General features: G+C 38.6%; 1 protein-coding gene across 1 annotated transcript in view; it reads right to left on the reverse strand.

Annotated features, from left to right (window-relative positions):
• Window positions 1-27603, reverse strand: part of LOC126252504 (partitioning defective 3 homolog) — a gene marked incomplete at its 5' end in the record, with an annotated part of 237820 nt that overhangs the window by 49483 nt on the left and 160734 nt on the right. The window contains 8 exons of the mRNA XM_049953400.1: window positions 3251-3342; window positions 5391-5486; window positions 5728-5822; window positions 6214-6342; window positions 11057-11191; window positions 18678-18829; window positions 18916-19013; window positions 22523-22705. Of these exons, the coding sequence (XP_049809357.1) occupies window positions 3251-3342; window positions 5391-5486; window positions 5728-5822; window positions 6214-6342; window positions 11057-11191; window positions 18678-18829; window positions 18916-19013; window positions 22523-22705 (980 nt within the window). The remainder of the gene's footprint in view (window positions 1-3250; window positions 3343-5390; window positions 5487-5727; window positions 5823-6213; window positions 6343-11056; window positions 11192-18677; window positions 18830-18915; window positions 19014-22522; window positions 22706-27603) is intronic.

Here is a 27603-nt window from a genome sequence, read left to right on the forward strand (position 1 = left end):
TTAGTACCAGGATCCACAGAATGGATGTTCCCTACTGGGCCTTCTGCACCAGATCAGTGCAATGTGCTTATGGCTTTCTGCACGAAGGTATCTGGCATGTCTATCATGTCATCCTCACCAGAGTATGTGGATTCGCTTCCACACCTACAACAATGTGAGGCCACCTGTGTGCATAATGCAAGAATCACCCCAGGAGTCTTTACAGTTCATGTGCTGTGGTCAAACTCTTGGCACTATCTGAGGAAACACTGTTTCATAATCTACTCTTAGACTTTCCAGCACTCACCGAACCTATTTAGGGCATTAGGAAATGCTCAAACATTGCTCACCATAACATTTGCATGACATGAGGTCAACACATCACATTCCACCAACGGCATCTGCATCCAGTGAAGCTACCTGCAGCACAAAGTTTGACTAACTGCATAGTAGGTTGACTAACTGCATAGTAGGTTGACTACAAGAATGTGGCATAATTATTAATGTAGCAGAGTGTTTATTGGGAAAATGCAGGTTTAAATTCATGGGATACTTTGTCTTCTGGCAGGACTGTCAAAGAAGTGTGACAGATGCCTCTTCACCCAACTTACAAGGGACTTCACTGATTCTTAGACATGCTGAACTATTATCAACAGCACCTACCTCACCTTGCAAAGCCATTCACAGCATTATTCTCTGCAAAATACTGCAGAAAATCTTAAGGTACCATGGACTCCTGAGACCAATGAAGCTTTCCATGGCCTCAAGAAACATCTAGTACAGATGACGTTGCTGTGACACCCAAGATTGAAGACCCTTTGGCACCTACGGTAGATGCAAGCTAAACAGCAGAGGGAGCAACTCTGCAACAGAAGGTTGAGAGCAACTGGCAGCCACTTGCTTTTTTATCAAAGAACCTGACTCGACAACAGCAAATTGGGTTGCAGTTGATGGTCGTTTGCTATTTACTTAGCAATTAAACATTTCCACCTAGCCATCAAAGACAGGCATTTTGCAGTTTTTACTGGTGGCCATTTTTCAGCATCATATTGATCTCAACTCACCGTGTCACTGTAGCCAGGTCAAGTACATTGCACAGTTCTCAACTGATGAGTGGCACACAGCAGGGAAAGACAACCTGATTGCAGACTGCCTGTCTTGAAACTGTGCTACTTGAAACGCTATTTACTGGGAAGAGAGGGCATTAAAAGAAGCAGGAGCATTCCGTTTTCAGGTATTTGCCAGCCTGGGATGTGCTAGATGGTATTTGGTATAACATATCAACAGGGAAGCAGCCACCCTACATACCAGAACAGCACTGTCGAGTTTTTGACATGCTGTGTAACTTAGCACACCAGGAGTCTGAGCAAAAGCAAAATTAGTCTCTGTTAAAGTCATATGGCTGGGAGTGCAGAAAGGTTTCCACGTAAGGGCACGTAAACTGTCAATAGAGCAACTACTGATAGAGCATATACTGATGGGGATACATTCCCTTCTCATATCACAACATTGCACTCCAAAGAGTGGGCAGTGCCTTTGGCACGAGTGGAAGATATTGCAGTGTCTGCCTCTGACCAGGAACAATCTTCACCTACACCAGCTATATTTTCTCAAGAGTCAGCAGGCAGATTAATCGCAAATTCTCTCACATACCGGGGGGGCACCCAGTTTAAAAAAAAAAAAAAAAAAAAAAAAAAAAAAAAAAAAAAAAAAAAAAAAAAAGGGGGGGGGGCTGATATGGTGACACCACAATACAGTTTGTCATGAAGAGTGAGTGAAACTATCATGGACCATACAAAGCACTTTTGTCGTTGCCAAAATAGTTACTTTCATGATTTACAGTTGTGTTTTCTGTTCTTTGTTGATCCTATACTTGCATATAAAGTAACTGTTTAGTAGTGAATAATATTTATTGTAAACGAGATAATAAGTTCGACTTCACAAAGAGTCAGTCAAGAAGGCTTTTTACTATTTAGTATTACAACCTAGAATACAGCACATTTATGGAATAAAATAATCAATAACAAGTTATTTTAGAGTATTAGAACCAAAAATGTTAATTTGCTACAAATGCTGCTCCACTGTACATTGTAATCTCTCTCTCTCTCTCTCTCTGTCTCATCTCCGTTTTCTCTATGTACAACATTATTAGTTTCTTCATTTATTTCAAAGAACTCCATGAATCCTAATCACTCTTCCTGTAATGCTTCCCTCCATCATCACATTACTCAAACTTTTGAAATATTCTGCTCTCCAAACTTTCTCCTGTTCTGAATTGGAGATTATTAGTTTACACAGCAAATATATATACAGATCACAGACAATATTTGGGAAACACAAAGCTTCTGTATTAACTAAAAGTATTTTACAACATCTCAAATAATCACTCCCAGTATCAATCAATTCTGCGAGCCTAAGTTGTAGCATTTATTTTTTAGCATCGTAGAAACATTTTGCATTTTCTCTCTTAACCATTTTTCAACACCTCTTCACAATCAACATCATGAAACTACTATATTCTATAAATTTTGGACAATGCATATATCACTTGTGTGAGAAATGCACTGTATGATGGATGTGCCAAAGCTGTATTAATTACTGAGTGTGTTTGTGTGTGGGGGGGGGGGGGAGGGGGCAGGAGGGGGGGGGGGCAGGTGGGAGGGTGCACGTGCACGTGCGCTGTGCACAAGGGGGGGGGGGGCACACTTAATTATATTTTCAGTGGTGGAGTCAGCATTTTCACATCCATTGTGCTCACATTTTGAAATAATTCATTTATCTGTTTTAAGGAGAACAATTCTTGGCACTTCTGAGTGGTGTTCAGTAGATTTCATTAGTCTCCATGATTTCATTAGTGATTATTAATGGTCTTTCATCACACAAATAATTTCTTTGTTTTTAAAATGCATTCCATTTCACCACAGTTACCTTATTCAGTACAGTTTAATGAAAAACAGAAGTTAATGATGAAGAATTCAGCTATCATTACCCCATTTCACCGGAACCCATGTCACAAGTGCTGGTCGTTACATGTGTGTTATCTTTAAAGCTCGTGCACATTTTCAGTTACAGAATAAGTAGTCATCTAATCCCATATTTCTTGAAATTAAAGAGTACATTGGAAGATCTAGATCAAGCCCGAGTTATTAATACATTTCATCATATACAAAACTCTAAAAATGAAAAACAGATTTGTTTGATAATATTGCCTCTCATATTAACAAGAAAACCTCACCCTTTGAACAATTTCTTGAAAATAGTGTTTACTCACCTCTTGCACCATAGTTTGTAGGGATTCTAGACTTGACGACTTTTTCATACCTAAAGATGGACCAAACTCTTTTCTACCTTGTATGTCCGATCCTGTAAAGTTAAATTTTATAAAGAAACAACAGGTTTCAGACTTAAACTTAACATAATGACAGTTATTTGAGTTAACGATAAATACATACTTGCAAAAAGTCAGGATTCCCATTCAAATTGAGGGTTCAGAAGCACAGAAATATTATATCTGTACTGAAGTAATATGATGTGTAGTGGATCAAAAGGGAAGTAAATAAATATAACTTGTAATAAGTAGAATATTGCTGATAAGGAGAGGAGGAGGAAGTGAACTAAGATGATCAAAATCATAACCTTGAAACAATCTAACTTTACATAACTTTTACAATTGTCTTTCACAAGACTTTTCCATCTAGTACATTAACACTTCTGTTGTTAGAAGCAGACTTCCTTCTCTGCAACAGTACAACGCTATAGCTTCTGTCCAGGTAGTTTTATACTTCTCTTACTCACAGTTAATAAAACTTAGATACAAGCAACGATTTCAACATTCATTTTTTCACACTCACACAATTCTGACTGATCTCCATGTTAGTCAGTCACAATAATGTCTATATTTACAAATTATAACAATATGATTGTTTGTATATGTATGTAAAACTGTCTTACATTGGGTAAATTGTCAAATGCAAATAAAAAGATAGTTATAATAGAGGGAAACATTCCACGTGGGAAAAATATAGTTACGTAGATCGTTCCGAGTAAAAGAAATGTGCCAATGTTAGTCATGGAAATTAAATTTTAGAAGACAGAATTTAGATTTTTTTTTTTTTAATTGGCCATTGACTTGTTATGAAACATGCTTCATAAGTCTGAACACAAAATTGGGATGAACTTTCAGTGCACTGTTGGACTCGTCCTTGAAGATGCTTATTAATGGCAAACGACTTTCAAAAAAAAAAGAGAGGAAAGTTAGTTTTCAAACACAGAAATAACTCAGTATCTTAGTGTTGCATCTTTCCTGATTAATGCTGCTTTTTATTCATTCACAACATTCCACAGGATTTTTTCTGTTACAAGCCAACAGCATTTTCTGGCAGTTAGCTGATTAATCGATGATAGTATAAAGTGCAACTTAGTTCTCAATACAAATATATTTATTCAAAATTTGTCAGTATTGTCTTTTCAAGTGTAATGATAAAATAGCTTCAACTTTTCAGTTGCCACCCAATGTCCTGTTTTTTCGTTGAGGCACCTCTCCTAAAGAAAACATCAACATGAAAGCAGGATCAGGAGTTTTGAAACAAAACATCCAGGTTTCATTATATTTGTGCCAGCCATAATGTAATCTACAATTTGCTAAATAAGGAATTATCAATTTTTATTTAACTTAAACTATCTGATTATTTTGTCATCACATTTCTATGTATATGAAAAACCTGTGCACAGTAGGAACAGATGGAAATGTAGTTCATAAAGACACAACAAATAATATCAAATCTGAAACTTAATAAGAAAGGGAGAACTGAATGAAAAGTTGAAAAGGGGAGGCATAAAATGTGTCATTTGAAGAGGAAATTTAGCATCTTGCACCTTTTGTTTCCGGTTTTTTTGGTCATCTTCCTTTTTACTTTCCTGTCCTTTTACCATTTAAAATGGAAAATTATATAGCCATAAACTTCAATAAATCCTGATGTTGCTTTCTGCTAAATTTCTCAACTTTCCCAGTGAGCACAGTATTTTCATTTGTACATCCTGGATTTACTGGACCATGTTTACTGATGTTGTAATAGAATTAACAAGTTAGTTCATGCAACAGCTTCACACGAATTACCTATCATGCTGTGACAATGCAACATGTATGGCTCAAATAGGCTATACAGATCATGCAAAGACAATACTTTTTTACTGGACCAACACATTTGGTATTCTGGTGTTCAGTTTTAAAAACATGCAATCGCAATCGCAATCTCTCTCTCTCTCTCTCTCTCTCTCTCTCTCTCTCTCTCTCTCTCTCTCTCTCTCTCTCTGCACAAGCACATGCATGCACACATACTCAGTGAACTGTTGCATAAACTCTGACATTAAAGGGAAAATAAGAAATTATAGTAATGTGCTGAGCTACGTACTTTCAGAGTCAGCCTGAGAACGAGTTAAGCTAATTACAGACTCAATTGAGTTTGCCCGCAGCAAGTTGGGACCGTTTACTTCTCGATTCTGTTTGGCTAGAAAATAATAACATTAATGAATGAATGAAAGACCACCACAAAGATTAAGTTCAATAGCACATATAATTTTTATAAATATAAAGAGGTATTAATTCAAAACAAAAACAGAAGAAGGTAAAGAAGATATCAGTAATGTTAATTAGAAGGACATTACACAGGCATCCAAAATGTCACCCAGTAATAGAAAGAAACTAAAGAAAAATCATTTACTAAATGAAAAAATAATAGGTATCAGTACCTTCTGCACCATGTTTTAAATCTCTGTCAGTCTTTTTTAGGTCATTCATGTTCTGCTGCTGCTGTTGCATCTGTCGTTGTCGCTCTCTCTCTTCCCTAATTGAGAAAATAAATCATTATTTTTATGGTAATTTATAGTGGGAAGATGAAATCCATCTCCATTTACTGTATATCGTAGAAATAAGTGAATTACACTCAAAATTTATTGTGTTTTTCTTCATTAGTCTTCATAAGTCTAAATGAAAATGCATATGAGTTTTGAGATTCTCAATGGTGTTTTTTTGCAGATATTATATTGGAAAGATTTATTTTTCAGATTCAACATTGATAATATGTATGTCATAATTGTACCTGAAAATGCAAGTTTTAAAACTAGTCTGTTTGTTAACTTTAGCTGGGTACTTAAAAATAAAATAAGTTAGTTTTCTTCAGATTCATTTTTACTGATTGCGTCTTCTGATGATGGAATATGTTATAATTCATTTACCTCAATTTCTTATTGCGTTGATAGGTGTCCGTGTGCTTGGCATCTAATGTTGCATGCCTCTTTTCAGACATGCTCTGTCGACCAAAAGCATCTCTTGAAAATCCAGCTGCAGCTTCCTCTAATGATAATCTGAAATAAAAATGAGGAGTGAAATAAAAATCCAATACACCTTTTCATTGTGTTGTAGTTTAAAGAATCAGCAATTAGCTGACCATGAGAACATTATAATTATGATGATGCCTCCCAATAACCTAATTTCCAAACCCACATTTATCTAACTGGAACAAGAAAAAAATCTACACAAGAATTACTAGACTGGTACCCCAGTCACACTATTTGTTGCAGTCATCAATTCGAGGTAGAGAAAGCAAAATATCATGCACTACCCAGAAGGATAAAATTCCTAGTTAAATGATGTTTTTCAGGTACAAACAGATCAAATACCCAAATAGGTAGCTGTGAACAATGTATTGTTTACATTTATATTACTGGTGAACTAAAGACATTAACTCAATACCAAATAACAACAGACAAAATTCTTCTACACTAACAAAACATGTTAACATCTGAGATGTTTAGACAACCTTGATTTATCATCCTTTACAGTAAAGGGGAAAATATGGATAGAGACAAATATAGAAGTTTTTTGAGTGAAAACGTGATTGAAGTCAGTCAATATCCCAGTATAAAAATATAATAATCATCAACTACTTAGGCGATATGTTTATATCGATGAAAATAATCAGTCTTTGACAATATAATGTAACTGAATGGATAAAAAAGACCCGCTCACCAAGAAGTGGAACAAGAACACAAATGTAAAAAGCATTTACTTATGCAAGTTTTTTGAGCCAGTGGCTCCTCCTTCCACCAGAAGGGCTGAAGGGGAAGGAAGAGGGGTGAACAAAAAGGACTGGAGAGATTTAGGAAAAGGGGAGGGGTTCAGAAAACTCACCCAGAAGCCCAGATCTTGGGAGACTTATGGAATAGGATGAGAAGGAAAGACTGATTCCAGAATGAGATTTTCATTCTGCAGCGGAGTGTGCGCTGATTGTTGGGGACTGGACCAGATGAGATTTGAAAACCTGAGAGCTAAAAGGTAAAAGACCGGGTAACATGCAGAACAGATTACTTCTAAAACATCGTGCTCTGCATTCCCTAAAAGCTGATGACTATCATTGTCCTCCCAGCAGATTAAGGATCTAACACTGGCACTTGACCAGCAGGAGTTACTGAAGGTCTATGCCACCTGTCTGATACCTCTACATACAGCATGTCCATCAAGATCTCACCATGTGATTCAAACTGACCTACACTCCCACCTGAAGACCGCAGGTCCCTCATGAGGACTAACACCTCAATCTATAGAACTTCTTACCCCACCCAAACCTTCTTCCTAAGATCAACAAACCCAATCATCCTGGCTGTCTTACAGTTGCTGGCTTCAAAGCACCCACTGAATGTATATCTGCCTTAGTTGATCGGCACCTTCAACCCAAGTACAAAGACTTCCCTCCTATATTAAAGACACCAACCATTGCCTAGATCATCTGAAATCCGCACCTGCCCCACTCCCACCAGACAACTTGCTAGTTACCATTGATGCCCCACATACATGGTCTGTCTGCTACTGAACATTTCCTCATTCAGTGCCCACCTGTTTCCAAACCAATGATGTCTTTCCTGCTCACCTTAATCAACTTTATACTGACAAACAACTACTTTACCTTTGAGGGGCAGACATACAAACAAATCAGGGTTATGGCCATAGGAACCAGGATGGTTCCTTCCTATGCCAGCCTTTTCATCGGTCAATTGGAGAGGGCTTTCCTAGGATCCGTAAGTCTTCAGTCCCTGGTCTGGTTTAGATCCATTGATATTTTTTCCAAGTGGACTCATGGTGAGGTTGACCTGTTAAAATTTCTGGAATCTCTAAATATCTTCTCTCAGTTTCACATGGTCCTATACTGAATCCCATGCCACTTTCCTTGAAATAGATCTTATCCTCACCAAAGCCCAGCTACACATTGCTGTCCACATTAAACCTACTAACAAACAACAGTGGTTACATTTTGACAGCCATCACCCTTTCCAGGCCAAACGTTGCCTTCCATACAGCCTTGGCATTAAAGGCAAACATATCTGTTCAGATGCAGACTCTTTACAGCAATACACAACCATTCCCACCTCAGCCTTCACTGGATGTAATTACCACACCAGCCTAGTTCAAAAGCAGATTTCCTGAGCCATCACATCCAATCTTGGTACTGCTGATCCTTCCAAAAAGCAACTTCGGAGAACGCTACTTGTGACTCAGTATTATCCTGGTCTGGAATATATTAATCAGCTATAAGGCCATGACTTCCTAAAATCACATCCCAAAATGAGAACCATTCTGTCAGATTTTGCCCACCGCACCTAGAACATCTTTTTGTTGCCCTCCCAATCTCCGCAACATCGTTGTCAGACCCCATGCTCCTTCTGCATACATCTACCTACACTGTGGCTCCTACCCCTGTGACTATCTCCACTGCAAGACTTACCCTATGCAACCTCCTATCACCACCTATATCAGCCCTGTAAGTGACAAAACATATGCTATCAAAAGGAGAGTGGCCAGTGAAATGACACATCATATACCAGCTGTTACATAAACAATGTTCGGCCTTTTACATATGCATGACAACCACCAGGTTATCAGTTAGGATGAATGGGCATTGGTAGAGGGTGTATACTAACAACACACAATATCCTGTTGCAGAGCATGCTCTACAACAAGACAAGTGACCACAGGCATGATTCAGCACATGCGCTATCTGGATTCTTCCTCTTCTTTCTCAGAACTCCGCAGGTGGAACTAGTGCTGCAACATGTACTTGGTTCTTGCCACCCACCTGACCTTAATTTAGATTAATTTCTTCCACCTCAGCATTACTTCACAGTAACTACTCCTTTCTTCACTCCATTTTAGTTTTCTACATCTTTCGTTTGCTGACCTGTCCATTTTTCATCGTTCCCCTTCCACCTTTGTTACATACAATGTACTTAGCTTTTCACTTTCATTAACTCATGCACAATGTTTTAGCAACAATCTCTGTCTTGCATATTATTCTATCTTCCACCTTTAAGCTCTCAGGTTTTCAAATCTCTTTGGGTGCAGTCCACTACATTAGTCTCATCCCACTGTCTCCTGTGACCCAGGGTTCTCGCTGACGTTTCCAAACTCTGCCCCTTATCCTCAACCTCTCCAGTCCTTTTCCTTCACCCCTCTTCCTTCCCCTTTAGTCCTTCTGCTGGAAATAGGAGCCACTGGTCCAAAAGCTTGCGTAAGTAGAATCTTTTTTTTATGTGTGTGTTCTCATGCTGCCACTTGGTGAGTAGATTTTCTTTATCTATCTAGTTACTTTGTATTAGGAGACATGTCTGATAGTCTTCCATACCAGAATGTTCACCATCTTCTGGTTATTTTAGATACGGCATCAAAGAATAACAGAAATGAGTAAAATGTTACAGGACATTTTTTCTTTATTGAACTATAAGGTTGTTTTCACATAATATGCACCTTTCACCATCATGACCCTATGCTCCAGAGTTCCAACAAATTGAAAATTGCTTTTCTTCCACGCCAATGAACATAACAGTCAGAGAAGAATATGATCCAGCTAGAAATGTTTGATGCAGTGGAGGGGTTTACATCCCAGTCTCTTAATCCAAATGTAGTATTTCTTGTGCTCTGTCTAAACTAATTTACATGTTCCACTGTTGTTACTGAATATGGTGTTATTCTAATGCTACTATTTATTTTGTTACACAGGTTATAGACTCTTGTAAGACTGAAAGATACATTCCTTTTTCCACTTTTAGTGAGGAAAGTGGTGTGGAAGTTGCCACAGATTGCTATATCAGATTTAAATTCAGATATTTTGTTCAAGAACAGCTAAAGTCTATTCACAAACAGTTTAAAATTATCCACAGGGAATATACACAGCAAATGAGTTTAAAATTATCTTCTTCAATTACCATGAATACTGTCAGAACATTCCTTTAACTTCTTTCTACTCCTTTGTAACTAGAGCTAAAGCACAGCAGACAAAGTTGTTCAAAAGAGAAACATTATAATGTTGAAACATCCTGGATTTGCATACTACACTTTAGAGTGAAAGATTCATTCCAGACCATTGCATTGTTTATTTTTGGGGATATCTAAAGGTAATGAATTTGGTGAAGTTGGTATCAGATGCATATTAGCATATTGGAAGCATGACTATTATAACAGAGATTTAAAAAAATACTGAAATTTTACTGCACCTCATGCTAACTGTAATTAATATAAAAAGAAGAGGCAGGTGATCATCATTAGAGTTTTCTCCAGTTCTAGTCACTTGAACCACCACTTAGGAGGCTGACATGTTTTCTACAACAACTGGAATTTAAGTAGTTTTATTCATAGGGCCAGTCATGGTATCAATCTGTTTACTGTATCAGAGAGAGATTTACTCACTAACAGGTCATGAGAGAGCCAACAAACTGAACCTTTGTCTTTTTGATACACTATGTTTTGTTACCTTTCTTACACCCTACAAAATTTTTATGTAATTGAAGCAGTGCCTCACTAATTTTCTACACACAATTTTATTTTCATCTCTGTTTTGAACATAGTACCTTTTGTTTGATTTAATTCTCCCTAGAATCTTATCCAGTGCTACAGAATTGGTGCTTTACATGGTACTATGAGAACTGGCACTGTATGAATCTAATACCATTGTGGTCATCTTTGAGAAAGACAGCCCCTTACTATGCCTTAACCATCTAAGAATAAGTATTTTAAAAGTATATTACTTACTGGCTCGAGTATGTGGCATCAACCCCTGGAACTTCACTGCCATGTTCAGCAGATTGTTTTCCTTTGCTGTCAGGCCTCCGTTCGATGTCTTTAGTCTCTTCTGACTTATGGCTGCCATTTGATGTCTTTTCTAACCTATTTTGAAGTATATCTCACAATGAATTTGTAAATAAGAAAATATTACTTCTAGAATAACAAAACATACAAACTAACAGTAAATGAGTTTAAAAAGCTAGGTCTTAAGAACAGCTGCTGGCACAAGGGGCACTGGAGTGTTATTGAAGCTGCTCTCCTATTCAGCCATTTGGCATGTACTTTTGTTCAATTCAACACCTTTTATCAGCAGTTCAATTCAACACCTTTTATCAGCACCTACCTCTTCCCAAGGCAGAAAGAAAATAAGAAATTCTGCAAAATCTTATTTCTCATTAGGAGACTCTCTTATTCAGGGGGCTGATGAACTGACACCAAAAGTAGACGAATATAAAGAGCAAAGGCAGAAAATGTAGAAGGCAAAGAGAAAGATCATTACAGCTACCCTCAAGTTCTATAGACCAGAAATGAATGGACAGACAAAATAAAGTAAATGACATCACTTTTATTGTGTAGAATGAATACTTAATTAAAATGAATAGATTGACGAGGATGATATCAATAAAGATGTCATGATATGGAATTATATCAGGGCAAACCATTTATAAATGCTGAACCTGCAATGTAATGTTGATGTTATGACAAATGAAAATTTTTGCCAGACAGGGACTTAAAATTGGATTTCTTGCTTATTGCAAGTCATCACCTGCAACCATCAGGCTATCCAAGTATCCCTCAAGTTCTGCCTAGCTTTTATTGTCCCTGATATTTCCTCCTCTAATTTTTGAATACTGCAACCAAAGGTTCCCCAACATGGTGAGCAGGAATAGCACCACTGGTAGAACGAATATGTACATCATCTTCCACCTCAACATTTGCTACATCGTTACCTCCATCCACATCAAATCTATGCCACCGACAAAACCCTTCACTTTGACAGCTGCCACCTATTCTACACCAAAAAGTCCCTTTCATACAGCTTAGCCACCTGTGGTCATGGCATTTGTGGTGACAAATATTCCCACTCCAAACATACCAAGGTCTTCACCAACTGAAATTACTCTCCCCCACTTTGTCCAGAAACAAATCTTGGAATCTCTTTCTCTGCTGGTGTTTTGACCGTCTCTCATTGTGCCCTGAAATGAGAAATATTTCCCCACACTCCTCCACAATCATATTACACCATCAACCCAACCCACAAAATATCCTCCTCCAACCCTATTCCACCCCTGCTCCCAATCCCTTGCCTAATGGCTCATATCTCTGGAATAAACCCAGATGCAAGACCTGCCCCTTACAGCCTCCCACTAACATCTACTCCAGTCCTATCACAGGCACACCTCCCACACTATCAAATGCTGGGCTACCCGTGAAAGCAGCCATGTGCTGTGCCAATTTATCTGCGGCCACTGTGCCATATTCTGTGTGGGCATCGATTGGACGTGATAACAAAAATGTTGTCTGTCCACAAGAACAAGATGCGCTTGACTCCACAACCTTCGCCATCTGGATTCTTCCTATAACACCAGCTTTTTTGAACTGTGCAATTTGGAATTCTCCCTGCAACAAATCCACTTCCATAACCCCCTGGCCTCATTCTTTGCTAGTTCCTGTCCTCCATTTGCGTATTCCCTTCCCTGCTGCCACTCGAGCCCTAAACACACCACCTCTCACCTCTGTAACCCCAATACCCACACCAGCAAGTGTGTGTGTGTGTGTGTGTGTGTGTGTGTGTGTGTGTGTGAGAGAGAGAGAGAGAGAGAGAGAGAGATGTAGCAGTCCTTTACACTGTGTCCTCTCTGCCACTCAACAACTGCCTCCTCTACATGGTGCGTAACAATCTATCCTTTTCATTTCATAATTATGAGGAGGAGAGTTGCTACTCACCATATAGGGGAGATGCTGAGTCACAGATAGGCACAACAAAAAGACTCTTAACAATTAATGCTGTCAGCCATTAACGCCTTCCCCAACAATGGACACACACACACACACACACACACACACACACACACACACGACTGCAGTCTCAGGCAACTGAAACCACACTGCGAGCAGCAGCACAATGCATGATGGGAGTTGTGACTGGGTGGGGGTAAGGAGGAAGCTAGGGCAGGGAGAGGGAGGGATGGGATAGTACAGTGGGAATGGCAGACAGTGAAGTGCTGCAGGTTAGACAGAGGGCAGGGGAGAGGTGGGGAAATAGGTAGTGGAAAAGGAGAGAAATAAAAAGACTGAGTGTGCTGGTGGAATGATGGCTGTGTGATGCTGGAATGGGAACAGGGACGGATAGTGACTACTGAAGTTTGAGGCCAGGAGGGTTATGGGAACATAGGATGTATTGCAGAGAAAGTTCCCACCTGCGCAATTCAGAAAAGCTGGTGTTGGTGGCAAGGATCCATATGGCATAGGCTGTGAAGCAATCATTGAAATAAAGGATATCATGTTTGGCAGTGTGTTCAGCAACAGGGTGGTCCACTTATTCCTTAACCACAGTTTGTCGGTGGCCATTCAAGCAGACAGACAGCTTGTTGGTTGTCATCCCTACATAGAATGCAGCTTAGTTTGTAGATCACATGACTGGTTTCATAGGTTGCCCTGCTTTTGATGTGATATGTGATTTTAGTGACCAGACTGGAGTAGATGGTGATGGGAGTATGTATGGAACAGGTCTTGCATCTAGGTCTATTACAGGGGTATGAGCCATTAGATAAGGGGTTGGGAGCAGGAGTTGTGTAAGGATGGATGAGTATGTTGTGTAAGTTCAGTGGACGGTGGATTACCACTGTGGGAGCGGTTGGAAGGATAGTGGGCAGGATATTTCTCATTTCAGGGCATGAAGAGTGGTAATTGAAACCCTGGTGGAGAACGAATTCAGTTGCTCCAGTCCTGGGTGGTACTGAGTTACGAGGAGAAAGCTCCTCTGCAGCCGGATGGTGGGACTTTGGGAGATGATGGGAGACTGCAAAGATAAGGCATGGGAGATTTGTTTTTGTACAAGGTTGTGAGGATACTTATGGCCAGTGAAGGCTACATTGAGACCCTTGGGATAGTACAGTGGGAGTGGCAGACAGTGAAGTGCTGCAGGTTAGACAGAGGGTAGGGGAGAGGTGGGGAGATAGGTAGTGGAAAAGGAGAGAAATAAAAAGAGAGGACTGCTCATCACTGCAGATGCAACAACCATGTCTCCACCAGTCTCCAACCACCTCCCAAAGTCCCACCGTCCAGCCACAGAGGAGAATGCCCCTCTTAACTCGGTACCACCCCAGGACGGAAGAAACTGAATTACATTCTCTGTCAGGGTTTCCATTACCTCTTGTTGTGCCCTGAAATGAGGTATGTCCTGCCCACTATCCTTCCCATCCCTCTCACAGTGGTATTCTAGCATCCGCCAAACCTACACAATATACTCTTATATCCTTACACAACCCCTGCACCCAATCCCTTACCTCATGGTCATACCCCTGTAATAGACATAGATGCAAGACATGTCCCATACATCCTCCCACCACCACCTACTCCAGTACGGTCACTAACATCACCTATCCCATCAAAGGCAGGGCTACCTGTGAAACCAATCATGTGATCTACAAGCTAAGCTGCAACCACTGTGCCGGATTCTATATTGGCATGACCCAACAAACTGTCTGTCTGCATGAATGGCCACCGACAAACTGCGGCCAAGGAACAAGTGGACCACCCTGTTGCTGATCATCATCCCAAACATGATATCCTTCATTTCAATGATTGTTTCACAGCCTGTGCCATATGAATCCTTCCCACCAACACCAGCTTTTCTGAATTGTACAGGTGGGAACTTGCCCTGCAATACATCCTACATTCCCGTAACCCTCCTGGCCTCAATCTTCGTTAGTCACTGTCCTTCCCTGTTCCCATTCCAGCACTACACAGCCATCATTCCACCACCACACACAGTCTTTATTTCACAGCCATAAGTTTAAGCAAACACAATCAACAATACAACAAGAATCAGCTTAATTTTTCAAGGAACTTCTTGACAGAATATAAGTGACTCATGAGTAAACTCTTCAGTTTTGATTTGAAAGTGTGTGGATTACTGCTAAGATTTTTGAATTCGAGTGGTAGCTTATTGAAAATGGATGCAGCAGTATACTGCAGACATTTCTGCACAAGATTTAAGGAAGTCCAATCCAAATGCAGGCTTGATGTCTGCCGAGTATTAACTGAGTGGAAGCTGCTTATTCTTGGGAATAAGCTAATATTGGTAACAAGAAATGGCACAATGTCAAAATACCCAGACTTGTGAGCAGGGATCGACAAGAGGTTCGTGAACTTACACCACTTACTGCCCGAACTGCCCATTTTTGAACTTTCATGTTGAATTATCACTCACTTCAGATACTGTTCGAATAGTAAAAATGGCAGCATTAAATCTTTGAACAAGATCCTGAATGTGGGCTTTCCATGACAGTTTACTACCTATCTAAACACCTACAAATTTGAACTGTTCAGTTCCACTAATTACATGCCCATTCTGTGAAATTAAAATGTCAGGTTTTGTTGAAATGTGTGTTAGAAACTGTAAAAACTGTGCTTTACTGTGATTTAGCATTAGTTTATTTTCTACAAGCCATGAACTGCACTATTTGAAACTGAGCCAATGTTGTACGCAACATCCTTTACTACCAAGGTAGAGTCATCAGTGAACAGAAATATTTTAGAGTTACCCGTAATACTAGAGGGCATATTATTTATATAAATAAGGAACAGGAGTGGCCCCAACACTGATCCCTGGGGCACTCCCACTTGGCTGTACCCCAGTCAGACACCCACATCACAAGCATTCTCAGCATTGTGAATAATGACCTGCAGCATTGTTCACCGCAAAAAAGTTGATACATTTTGTTAGGCCCTTAATTTTGTTAGGCTCTGGCTCCTAATTCTGTTAGGCTCTTAATTCAATATAAAAGAAGCCTGCATGTTTCAGATACCACTATATATTAAGATAACTGGTAATTAGATCAATTCTCCCACTTACTCTCATGTACTTCTTGGCCACCTTACAACACATGACATTCAGCTGACAATGGCAGTACTTAGTTGTTGGCAATCCAAACATATGTTGTCACTACTTTCTGTATTCAGATTTTTAAGGTAAAAACCTAGCAGTGTCATCTATTGGTTCTTTGGTGTATTACACTGCCACTAAGGTAAGCATCTGAACTAAGTTGAATAGCCTAATAAAATTTGAAATTTTAAAATATTTTTTTCTGTGATCCAATTTTGATACAAATAAAGTGTAGATGTTGCCTCAAGCTATGCTCAAGTTACCTATGAAAATTCCGTGAAAATTCATCTAGTAGTGTACAGACAGACATCAATTTTACAGTTTTATTGCCAGCATAAATTCGTGGAGGGAAATGAGTACTGGAACTATAAAAACTATTTCAAGAAAGCAGGATTTCAGGCGATTGAGTTGGTTGCTCCAGTGGAACGAGTTGGAAGTGAATTACAGGAATTACATGAGTTAGTAGGCAATACTTCTGTCACTTTTGAGGACTTTGAGACTATATGTGATAATGTGGCAACCACAGGAATGCTGAGAGAAGCATGGAAAATGGAAGTGAGATGGAAGACAACCCTGTGCTCTCATTTGAAAAATTCAGAAGGTTAAGATGGCTCATTAACTTGAGGACAGAATAATAGCTTAACTTTCTCATTTGTAGCATGAAATAGTTCTGATACTATACAGGAGAAATAGGAAGTAAACATGCTTGTCTGAATACTTTAAAAAAATCCAAGGTATGTGATGTACAAGTCTGCCAATTCATAGATTTTTGTGAAAATTTGACTAAAATTGTATTTTACAATTTAAACATTTCAGTAATTTACTGCAGCTAATTCTTTATTAGCTTGAACCATTCACTGTGTTTTTTTGTAACATATCTTCAGTAAAATTTGACTCTAGTTTTAGGACTATCGGCAAGAACTCTTCCTCTTTATAGTGTCTTCCTCCGTATAGCATTCAGAATTCATAGTACCTTAAAATGTTATATACAGGTACTTTAATTTTGTGTGAACTATGACATGATGTAAATGAATATTTTAAATTAAATTCCCAACAGCAGAAGGTAAACCCCAAAGGTACTCTGAGGTAAGGTACGAATCAGATTACATGGCAGTGAAATGGGATACAGAAACCATGTCAAATCTCTTCATTATGACCTAGATTTTGGCATTGACAATGATCACTTAGCAGTTTGACCAGTGCAATACTAAGTTAAAAAAACTATAAATAATAATGGACTAAGACACATATAGAAAGACTGAAACATGAAGACAAAGCTGAAGAATTTCGAGCTGAGACGTATGGTAAGCCAGAGAACTTTAAGCTGTGAGGGAATAATTGTAACAAAGGCAGATAAATCACAAGGAAGAAAAGGGGAGGGGGTGTAATTCCAGTAATGAAAACCATTTATGATACAGGAAATAGATTTATCAAAACTAATTTTTTACTGGAACAGAGAAATCACAAAGTAAATAACCATGACATGTAACATTTAAAACATCACCAGATGAGACACACTGAGGTAAAACAAGACCCATGAGAACCAGTACAAAGTGTACTCAAAAATTAAACCACATGATTCAGATAATGAACTTATGGTGAAATAAGTAAGAATAAAAAACAATGTCTAGAAATAAAATGACAACAGATTGGCAAAAAGAACATAATGAAGAATTGTGTGTTTTGGAACTGTTGTTGAGTATACATCTGGTTAGTATCATCCAAATGATGCTGAATATTATGAACAGTTCAGAATTAATCAGTCACTGGAAAAATCTAAAAAAAAAATATGATAGAGATACCACAAATTGCTCAGACCTTATAAATGAAGAACATTAAGTGGATAACAAGTTCATGTGAAGACTATCAGCTAAGTCAATAATGCTTTAAACAAACTGAACAACAATGAAGTGACAGTAATAAACGATACAGTCCCTAAGTTATGACAGAATGTTGAAGGTACAAACTAAGAACAGTGGTGTTCAGACGTATTTAATGTAAGAAGTTTTATGTGTATGCTGTGAGGATAAGGAAACAGCCAGTTCTGTGTCTGCATTGTTTTGAATGTCTTGTTTGTGGGTCTGTCTACTGTGAGCAAGTGGTTTTTAATTGGTGTGATGATGTCTATCCCCTTAGGGTAAAGCTGTCACCAACCTGAGGCTAGCTTTAGCACCATAATGCTTTACTATGTAATGGTGGTGGTATGCCCTTGAATTTCTCTAACATTCATATGGATTTATCCAGACAACTTAATGTGTCAGCTATGAACTGCAGTGTGACTTGGAATTTCTTTACATATACAGAGCATCGTTAGAGGTGGAAGGAACCATAAATGTTTCTTTGAACGATGATTTATATTCCATAATTTTATCCCTACCTTTACATGTCAACTTTATTTTCTTATTGAATTTCTAAATATATCTGAAGGCCACTTTTAGAACAAATAGAACTAATGCAGTATAGTTATAGAAAAGATACCTGTGGTTTTCTGCATCCATCCTATGCTGAGGAACATATTCTTCTTCTATCATGACCATTTCTCCAGCAGGAGGGTTGACAGTTGGACTCACCAGTTTGTCAGCTGTGGTGCCACTGAGCAACATAGTTGTGTTCCAGGTCTCATTAGTTGCCTGCCAAGTGATAACAATAGTTCAGCTTCATGGCATGAAGTGTGGAAAAAAGGAAAAAACTTCAGTTTCTCTTTTAACTTACTTACCCTGTAATAACTTTCATTTCTAAGTGCATGAGGATTAGTTACTTGGCCAGTCAATCTATCAATCACAGGATGGCGTGTGCTCAGACCATCAATGGCACCTTTTAAAATGGAACATGATTAGCTCTGTTACTGTTGATTAGTTTCATTGTTACACAATTCAGCTGATAAACAGAAAGCAACTACTTAATTCATTTTTGTATTCACACGTTATGCAATGGAAATGCTTAACATATTAGATACATATCATAACACTATTTTATATATTCATAAATGTGAACTTGACAATATTATGAAAAGGATAGTTGCTGCACACCATGAAGATTGCATGATGAGTTCCAGACAGACAGCCAGATTGTAACAGAATAGTGTTGAACTGTTGAACAGGAGCAGCAATCTGGAGTGGGAATGACAGGTGTGTGTGTGGGGGAGGGGGGGGGGAGGTGGTGCAATAGTAGGGTACACATGGGGGATGATGAATTGGTGCTGCATGCAGGGACAAGAGGTAGCAGGACAGGGCTAACAGGTGCAGCACCAGGAAGTTATGGGGAAGGAGAAGGGGGATTTGGAGGGGGGGGGGGGGGACAGAGTGGAAAGGAAAAGAGCAGAGAAGGGGAGAAGACTGGTGAATGCGTCAGCAGAGCAGCACACAATGTGGGTGAGAGGATGCACATTACTAGGAAGTGACAGAACAGTGGGGCCAGAAACTGTTGAGTTGATGGTGTGGGGATAGTAGGTTACCACAGGTTGATGCCAGGAGAATTTGGGGAGCGGAGAATGTGTTTTAAGGACAGCTCCTATCTGCTGGTGGTGGAGGGGAGGATCTAGATAACTAGGATTGTGAAGCAGCCATTGAAATCAAGTATGTTACGTACAGCTGCATGTCGTGACACAGCATAGTCTACTTTGCTCTTGGCCACAGTTTGGCAATGGCCATTCATTCTCATGTAGAGCTGGTTGGCAGTCATACTAGCATAAAAAGTTGAACAATGACTGTAGCAGAGCTGGTATAAAAATGGCTACTTCCACCATGTGGCACTACTTGCAGCTGTACATGGCATGCTTGCTCTCAATGGTTGCTTCACAACCCATTGGCCATCTGGCTGCTTCTCTCCACCAACAGCTTTTCTGAAATGCATAGATGGGAGTTATCCTTACAATGTTTTCGCCACTCCCAGAATCATCTCGCTCTCAACCTAAGGTAATCTGCTGTCCCCACACACTACAACCAACTGTTTCTGCCCCTCTGTTCTGTCACCACCTCACGATTCCTCTCCCCTACCCTCATTGTGGCTTACTCTCTGCCAGTGCATCCACCGGTATTTTCCCCCTCTCTGCTCCTCTCCTTTCTGCTCTTCATCCCCCCCCTCCTCCTCTTCTTCTTCTGCTACAGTCTCCTGACCCTGTGCCAGTCAACCCTGTCTTGCCACCTCTACTTCCTGTATGCTCCATCAGGCAGTGCTGATTTCTCCCCCCCCCCCCCCCCCCTGCCCCCATAACCTGCTTTCCTCCCCCCTCCCCTGCTCAGGATTGCAACTCAATGCATCATTTTTATGGTGAGTAGCGATCTATCCTTCCCATAATATGATTGGTAAAACAACAGACAGACTACTTTTAAAAAAGAAGTCATATTCTATTAGCATATATTTTGAAAAATTCTTCATAATGAGAACAAAAATGACAGGAAATAAGGAAAATGATGCTTTTTCTCAGAGAAGGGAAAGCCATATCAATTCTGGAATACAAGAAAAGTAAGGAACATTGAATTATTCAAAAGTAGTAGTAAAGAGCTAAATTTGATAGAGCTATTAATACACAATTGATATTAAAATTGCAACACCACAAAGATGATGATGCAATAAACATCAAATTGGCATGAAGTGTACTACATGCTTGGGTACACAAATGATTAGCATTTCAGCACCACCACACAAAGCTGGCAGGAGTAACATTATCAGCATTCTATGTACAGGGTGTTAGGAAACTCTCACTACAAACTTCTAGGACTTTTAAGGGAAGTGAGTACATAATATTTTGAATAATGACCCATATCCAGAAACGTACCGTTTCCATTATATGATGGTTTCAATTCAGATGTGTAATATGTCCTTGTCTGCTGAGGGAAAGAGGAAAGTCTCAGAGTTGCTTGTCCTCATATGCAATAGGGTAGACACTATGACACGTACTATGTTAGATTGTCACTTACTGTTGTAATGCATCAATACTGTTCTGTACATACAGTGCATTGGGTTCTTTTTTATTTTGGAATCATGTAAACATTTAATATTTAAGTGTTAATACAAACAAATGTGCTTCCATTGTATAAATGGATGTTTCATTATGTTTACTTTTGAACTTTTACCTAATAATTGTATTGCATCACTCCTAATTCAGCTCCTTAAGCCTTCATGGACATGTTACACATCTGAACTGAAGCCATCACAGAATCGGGACTGTACATTCCCAGACATGGGTTCCTATCCAAGATATTATGTACCCACTCCCCTCTACAAGTCCTGGAAGTTTGCAATGGGAATTTCTGAACAGCCTATATATGGAAAGATTATGCAACATGTTTTTCATTAAAAAATCACATTTGAATACTGGTTATTCATGAGATCACATTATGCTTCACGTAAAAAGAAGAGATATCTGTCAACATGTGGTGTCAACACAACTCACAATTAGACAGTGGCAGGATCATGACCTCTCAAGATTGTGCTTGATGTACTGCAATAGTGCTGCTCACATTAGTCAGGATCCTACAATTTTGACAATCTGGAATTGATAGTTTTAGGAAGGGCTATATACCACTTTACACTGTATCACAGTGGCACCACATGACTTTTGCTGTGCAGGACAAACATATTGCTCACTTGGTCATGCTGGATTGTAAAGCCATTCACATACCTACAGTCAGAAATTAGGTTCATCTAGTCATTGTTTGCAGCATCAGCCATTCAAGCTCAGTTCCACTATGCCCGGCATGGTTAGAACGATTATTGCTGCTGATGGTGATGGCTCTTTATACTACATTTTGCATCATATATACCCCAAAATTCACAGTGTGTGTGTGTGTGTGTGTGTGTGTGTGTGTGTGTGTGTGTGTGTGTGTGTCTCCTTCCCAGTGTTTCATATTTTAATGATCAGCAGTGTAATAAATATAGTTGTAGGTAAAATCAAAAATGGCAATACGAGTGCGACAGAAGGGAAAACTAAATTATTCAAAATAAAGTACATCAAAATAATAATAAAGAAATATTGGAAGAGGAGATGAGATAGTTATGCTTTGGCAGAACAGAGGGAGGGGAAAAATGGAAAGAGGTTTTATGAGTGTTATGCTTCTGTAAATTATTTTATGCCATTTCTCGGCGAAAGGCCAAAAGTACTAAACTATGAACTCAATATGTTGGTAAAAATCTACAGGGATCAATATCTGACTAGCATGCACTGTTTACTTGTCATTTTCATTACTATCATGTTTGGAATAGTGTGAATATATTGTATTTAATCATCAAGTAAAAAGCTCATTCTCATCTGAACTGGAAAGCAAAGATCTATTTATTGTTGTATTGGCACAATTATAATAATATTCTCATCATGTACTTACCAAGTCGCCTTCCATTTGCACCAATGGCTGAAGATTTATTGCTTCTGTTCACAGAATCATGGGATTCATCTTTACTGGCGTATGGCAGAAAGATGACAGTGTTGTTTTCAGAGTTCTCACTGACAGCTGAGATATCTGGATTATAGCCCTCAACATCATTCTTTCCACCAAATGTCTCTGTACCTTTAGCAAAAACCATTATTTAAAAGATTCCACAGCTACCAAACACAGGTCAACAGGTCATAAATACTTTTTGGTATTCTTAGTTGTGCCAATACATACATTCAGAAAAAAAATTTCAATGAAAGCTATGTGCTTACATCCCTGAAAAAATGGTAAGTACACCAGACCTAAAACATCTGTATGTGAGTGGCTTGCATGCTGTACAGATAGACTGTTCTGGAAGTCACTGGTTCCGTTCCTCTCATGGATAGTTAATGTGAAGATGTAGGACTGAAATTTGGCTAAGGAATATGCTATTTTGGTTATGATAGTCACAAACATTTCAGTTAACATAATGTAACAAGTTTATTACTTTCCTACGGCCATCTGAGGTAAGATTCTACAGCCAAGAACAAGCTGGATAACGCATTTTGTTTGGGGAATGAACTTTGACTGGTTTGATAATAGTGGCAGTTAATTGCAATCTTTCTGTCGAAAAGTAAGTGTTCACGTTTGTCTGACTGTTTACATTCGTACTTTTAACTATGGCCTCATGACTTTTACGAGATAATAACTTACATATTTAAATGAGCACGAGTCCCAACAGAAACTACTTTCCCATAACATAAGTGGCATAGTGAGGGGGGAGGGGGAGAAAAGGGGATCTATCATGCCCCGGGCACCAATTCTTGCAGAGGGGCACCAAATGGTCTCCACGACAAACAAGATTTTCACAAAATATATTATTATTAGAGTAAATTCTACATATTATATTACTATGTGTTCGGAAGGGGAGGGGGGCAAGGGGAGGGAGCACCAATAAGAGTGTAGTATCATACCCTGAGCAGTGGTGGGGAGGGGGTGGAGGCAATAAACTCTCATGCCCCGGGCACCAGTAACATTCACTATGCCACTGCATACCATGAACTGTGTCAGACAATAATGCCATACCTATGTCATTTATATTTTCAATAATGCTGGCATATTAACATGAGGTAACATCATTCAAGAACTAATTAGTATATTTGCACTGCACTTTACTATCCAACCCCTCCACCCCCCACCCACACGCCACTCCTTCAATAATCTAAAAGAGTTGTGTTTATTGTTGACAAACGAACTAAGCAATGCTTTGCAATTGCTAAATATTTATCGGAATTGTATATATGTCCTGATCTTCTCCTCCTCTCTGTCCATCTCTTTGTATATCCCCTTCTCCCCCCCCCTTTCTTTGTCCATCCCTCCCCTCCACCCCACCTCCTTATTGCTGTCTATCTCCTCCTTTAAACCCCAGTTTTTCTCTATCTCCTCCTTTCTCTCTACACCTCCATTCCATCCCCTCTCTGTTCATCTTCACCATCCTCCTCTCTGTCCATCTACTTTTCCCTTCTCTCTCTGACCTTCATCCTTGTTTGTTATTACAAACAAAACCTTGATTGGGGAATGAAGCCACTTAAAATGAATGCGTAAATTGGTTGGGTTCTTTAATATAAGGGTACAGGAGAGACCTCTCCAGCTGCTGGAGCTGTGAGAATAATAACTTCAGTGACAGTATTTCTCATAATGTTAGTAACGAGTAGGATTGCTAAGTTTTGGATGATTCTTTAGTACTATTCTAATCGTAAGTTGATAAGCCTTAAATATCTTGTCTTTATATAGTAGTACTTCAATTTATATAACACATATATTTTTAAAAAAGTGTAACCTTTATCTGTCCGAAAGTTTATTGGAGTGTAGTGTAAAAATTTGAAGTAAATCAGTAAAGGGTTTTCTGAGGTTTTTGGTAGCAATGTTAAACTACAACTTGTCTTTATATAGTAGTATGGATTATATACAATATGTTTTTGCCATCTGTCATTAGCTTAGCTTGTGTGTGCTCTGTATGTACTATCAACAATTTACTGTAATCATCATATGTCTACCTAATTTAATGTGACATTAGCTGTGTGGTACTTACACCAAATGAAAATAAAATAATCAAAAGTGGGTAGGCCTACAGTAAGTTCAGTGATCAGACAAATAGTTTCCTGTATGCATGAAGACAACAGTTCTGCGTTGTAGGTAAAAACAAAATTATCAAGGGTACTTAAAATTTCAACAATCACCTATAAATAATAAAGTTATATTATTAATATTTTGTTTGTTTACCTGTTGATATATTGTAACAGAGCAAAGTGGGACTGTCCTACTCGTTCTTAAACCATTCATGAAGTAAATGTTTTTCTTATTTGTGATCTATTTTTGTTAATAGTTTATATTCAATAGTTACATAAAATAGTTAAATTTCTTATCCCTGCAATATTTTACTGAAGCTTATTATTCACAGCAAAATTTACTTATTACTAATTTCAATTGTATATTTAGTTCACATGGAAACATTATTTTAGAGAATATACATGAATTACTATACCTGCAAACCATGTGCACATCAAAATTTAATACTGCTAAAAACTGTTTGTTTTACGATTGACCTAGCTTATTTGATAGTCCTCATTTCTCTCTTTCAACCAAACATTTTACTTTTTTCTGAAAACTTGGCATTTCAAAAGATATTTGTGTTAAAATTTTTATATTTCAGAATGCTACAATCTTAAAATCTAATTAACTGGCCGCTGTGGCCGACTGGTTCTAGGTGCTTCAGTCCGGAACCGCGCTGCTGCTAAGATTGTGGGTTCAAATCCTGCCTTGGGTATGGATGTGTGTGATGTCCTTCGGTTAGTTAGGTTTAAGTAGTTCTAAGTCTAGGGGACTGATGACCTCCGATGTTAAGTCCCATAGCGCTTAGAGCCATTTGAGCCATTTCTTTAAAAATCTAATTCTTCTGAAATTCTTTGACATAGTTTTGTAGCACCAATTTTTCTCTTTCCAAAAATGTGTACTTTCAGTAAAATAACATTAGTTTTTAATTTTTCAAATTAGAAGATCCTAGGTATTCAAAAATTCTTGCATATTTTGGGGATCCTTTTGCACATTTAAACTTCCCTCCCATGAAATAATACATATTATTTTGTCATTTCCCAACTATACAACTGATGGTTAAGCAAATTTACTTCATGCCCTATTGTTTGCGGCTCATTTTTTCTGCCTTTTATGTTACTATATAAAATGTAATAAGCTTGGAATATAATAGTTTGTAGTTTCTGTAATACAGGTATCTGTACCATAGTCTGATTAAAATTACTTAATAGTTGACATCTGTCACTTGCCGCTACACTGTCACCTCAGCGGCTGCTGACTACCACTCTATTATATTTGATGCACAAATACTGTGGGTATGCTCTCAATGTGTAACATGAAGTAATGCTGGAAGTGTCCACCACAAGGTATGGCAGAAATGCGAGATGCTCTGTTGACAGCTGACTTTAAGTGACCTATGACTGAACTGTGGCATATGATGCATTTTGTAACTCTGAATTTAAACTCAAGTCCTAAGCTAACCACAACCTCATGATGTGCAATGCATTCAAGAAAATTGCAGTCAACAATCTGGGGCAGAACCAGAATGACAATTGCTTTGTTCGTGATGATTAAGGCTAACCTCTATGAGCAAACCCAAGACAAAAAATTTGGTTTCAGTGGTAAAAGCAAACTAATTTCTCACTAATATTGATTACCTGAAACTATCCTTGCACCAGCTACATGAGCTGCTGTGTTGCCAACCATTTGATTTTGTTGCAGGTTAGAGGAGAGACAGGCAGATTCCAAATGAAAAAAGAATGATGGGAAGGAAAAATAACAGCAAATAAAACTGCAATACGATGATGAAAATTACATGACAAAATAGAGAAATAAAAAAATTACTCCTAAGCCAACTAACTGAATAAAAATAATAATCAAACTCTGCATTAGATTAATTAAAAAAAATAAATAAATAAAAATAAAAATAAATTTTCACTTCATTTGACGAGACTTGAACCAAATATCTTTTTAACATCAGTTTTGCACAGTAAACAATACATTAATCACAATGCTGGGTTGATTAGTTATATTTGTGACTGTGGTGACCCAGTCACAATGATTAATTATCACCTTCGAAAATTTGGCTTCTGTCTGTGTTATGTGCAGCTCATCTAAGGTAAGCCAATCTTCATGATTATTATATGTGCTGCTGAATTGCATCCGGTACAAAGTATCCAATAGTGTTTGGTTAGTGCTGTGTATGAAATGTGTGTATTTTTCATCAGCATCAGTTTGTATATAGAGAGAAACTTGTGTGGATGGATGTGTGTGTGTGTGTGCGCGCGAGTGTATACCCGTCCTTTTTTCCCCCTAAGGTAAGTCTTTCCGCTCCCGGGATTGGAATGACTTCTTACCCTCTCCCTTAAAACCCACATCCCTTCGTCTTTCCCTCTCCTTCCCTCTTTCCTGATGAGGCAACAGTTTGTTGCGAAAGCTTGAATTTTGTGTGTATGTTTGTGTGTCTGTCGACCTGCCAGCACATTCATTTGGTAAGTCACATCATCTTTGTTTATATATATATATATATATATATATATATATATATATATATATATATATATATATAAAAAGAAAGATGATGAGACTTACCAAACAAAAGCGCTGGCAGGTCGATAGACACACAAACAAACACAAATATACACACAAAATTCAAGCTTTCGCAACAAACTGTTGCCTCATCAGGAAAGAGGGAAGGAGAGGGAAAGACGAAAGGATGTGGGTTTTAAGGGAGAGGGTAAGGAGTCATTCCAATCCCGGGAGCGGAAAGACTTACCTTAGGGGGAAAAAAGGACAGGTATACACTCGCACACACACACATATCCATCCACACATACAGACACAAGCAGACATATTTAAAGACAAAGAGTTTGGGCAGAGATGTCAGTCGAGGTGGAAGAGTAGAGGCAAAGAAGTTGTTGAGAGACAGGTGAGGTATGAGTGGCGGCAACTTGAAATTAGCG

This window comes from Schistocerca nitens, chromosome 4 (assembly GCF_023898315.1).
Source record: "Schistocerca nitens isolate TAMUIC-IGC-003100 chromosome 4, iqSchNite1.1, whole genome shotgun sequence".
Lineage (NCBI taxonomy): Eukaryota > Metazoa > Arthropoda > Insecta > Orthoptera > Acrididae > Schistocerca > Schistocerca nitens.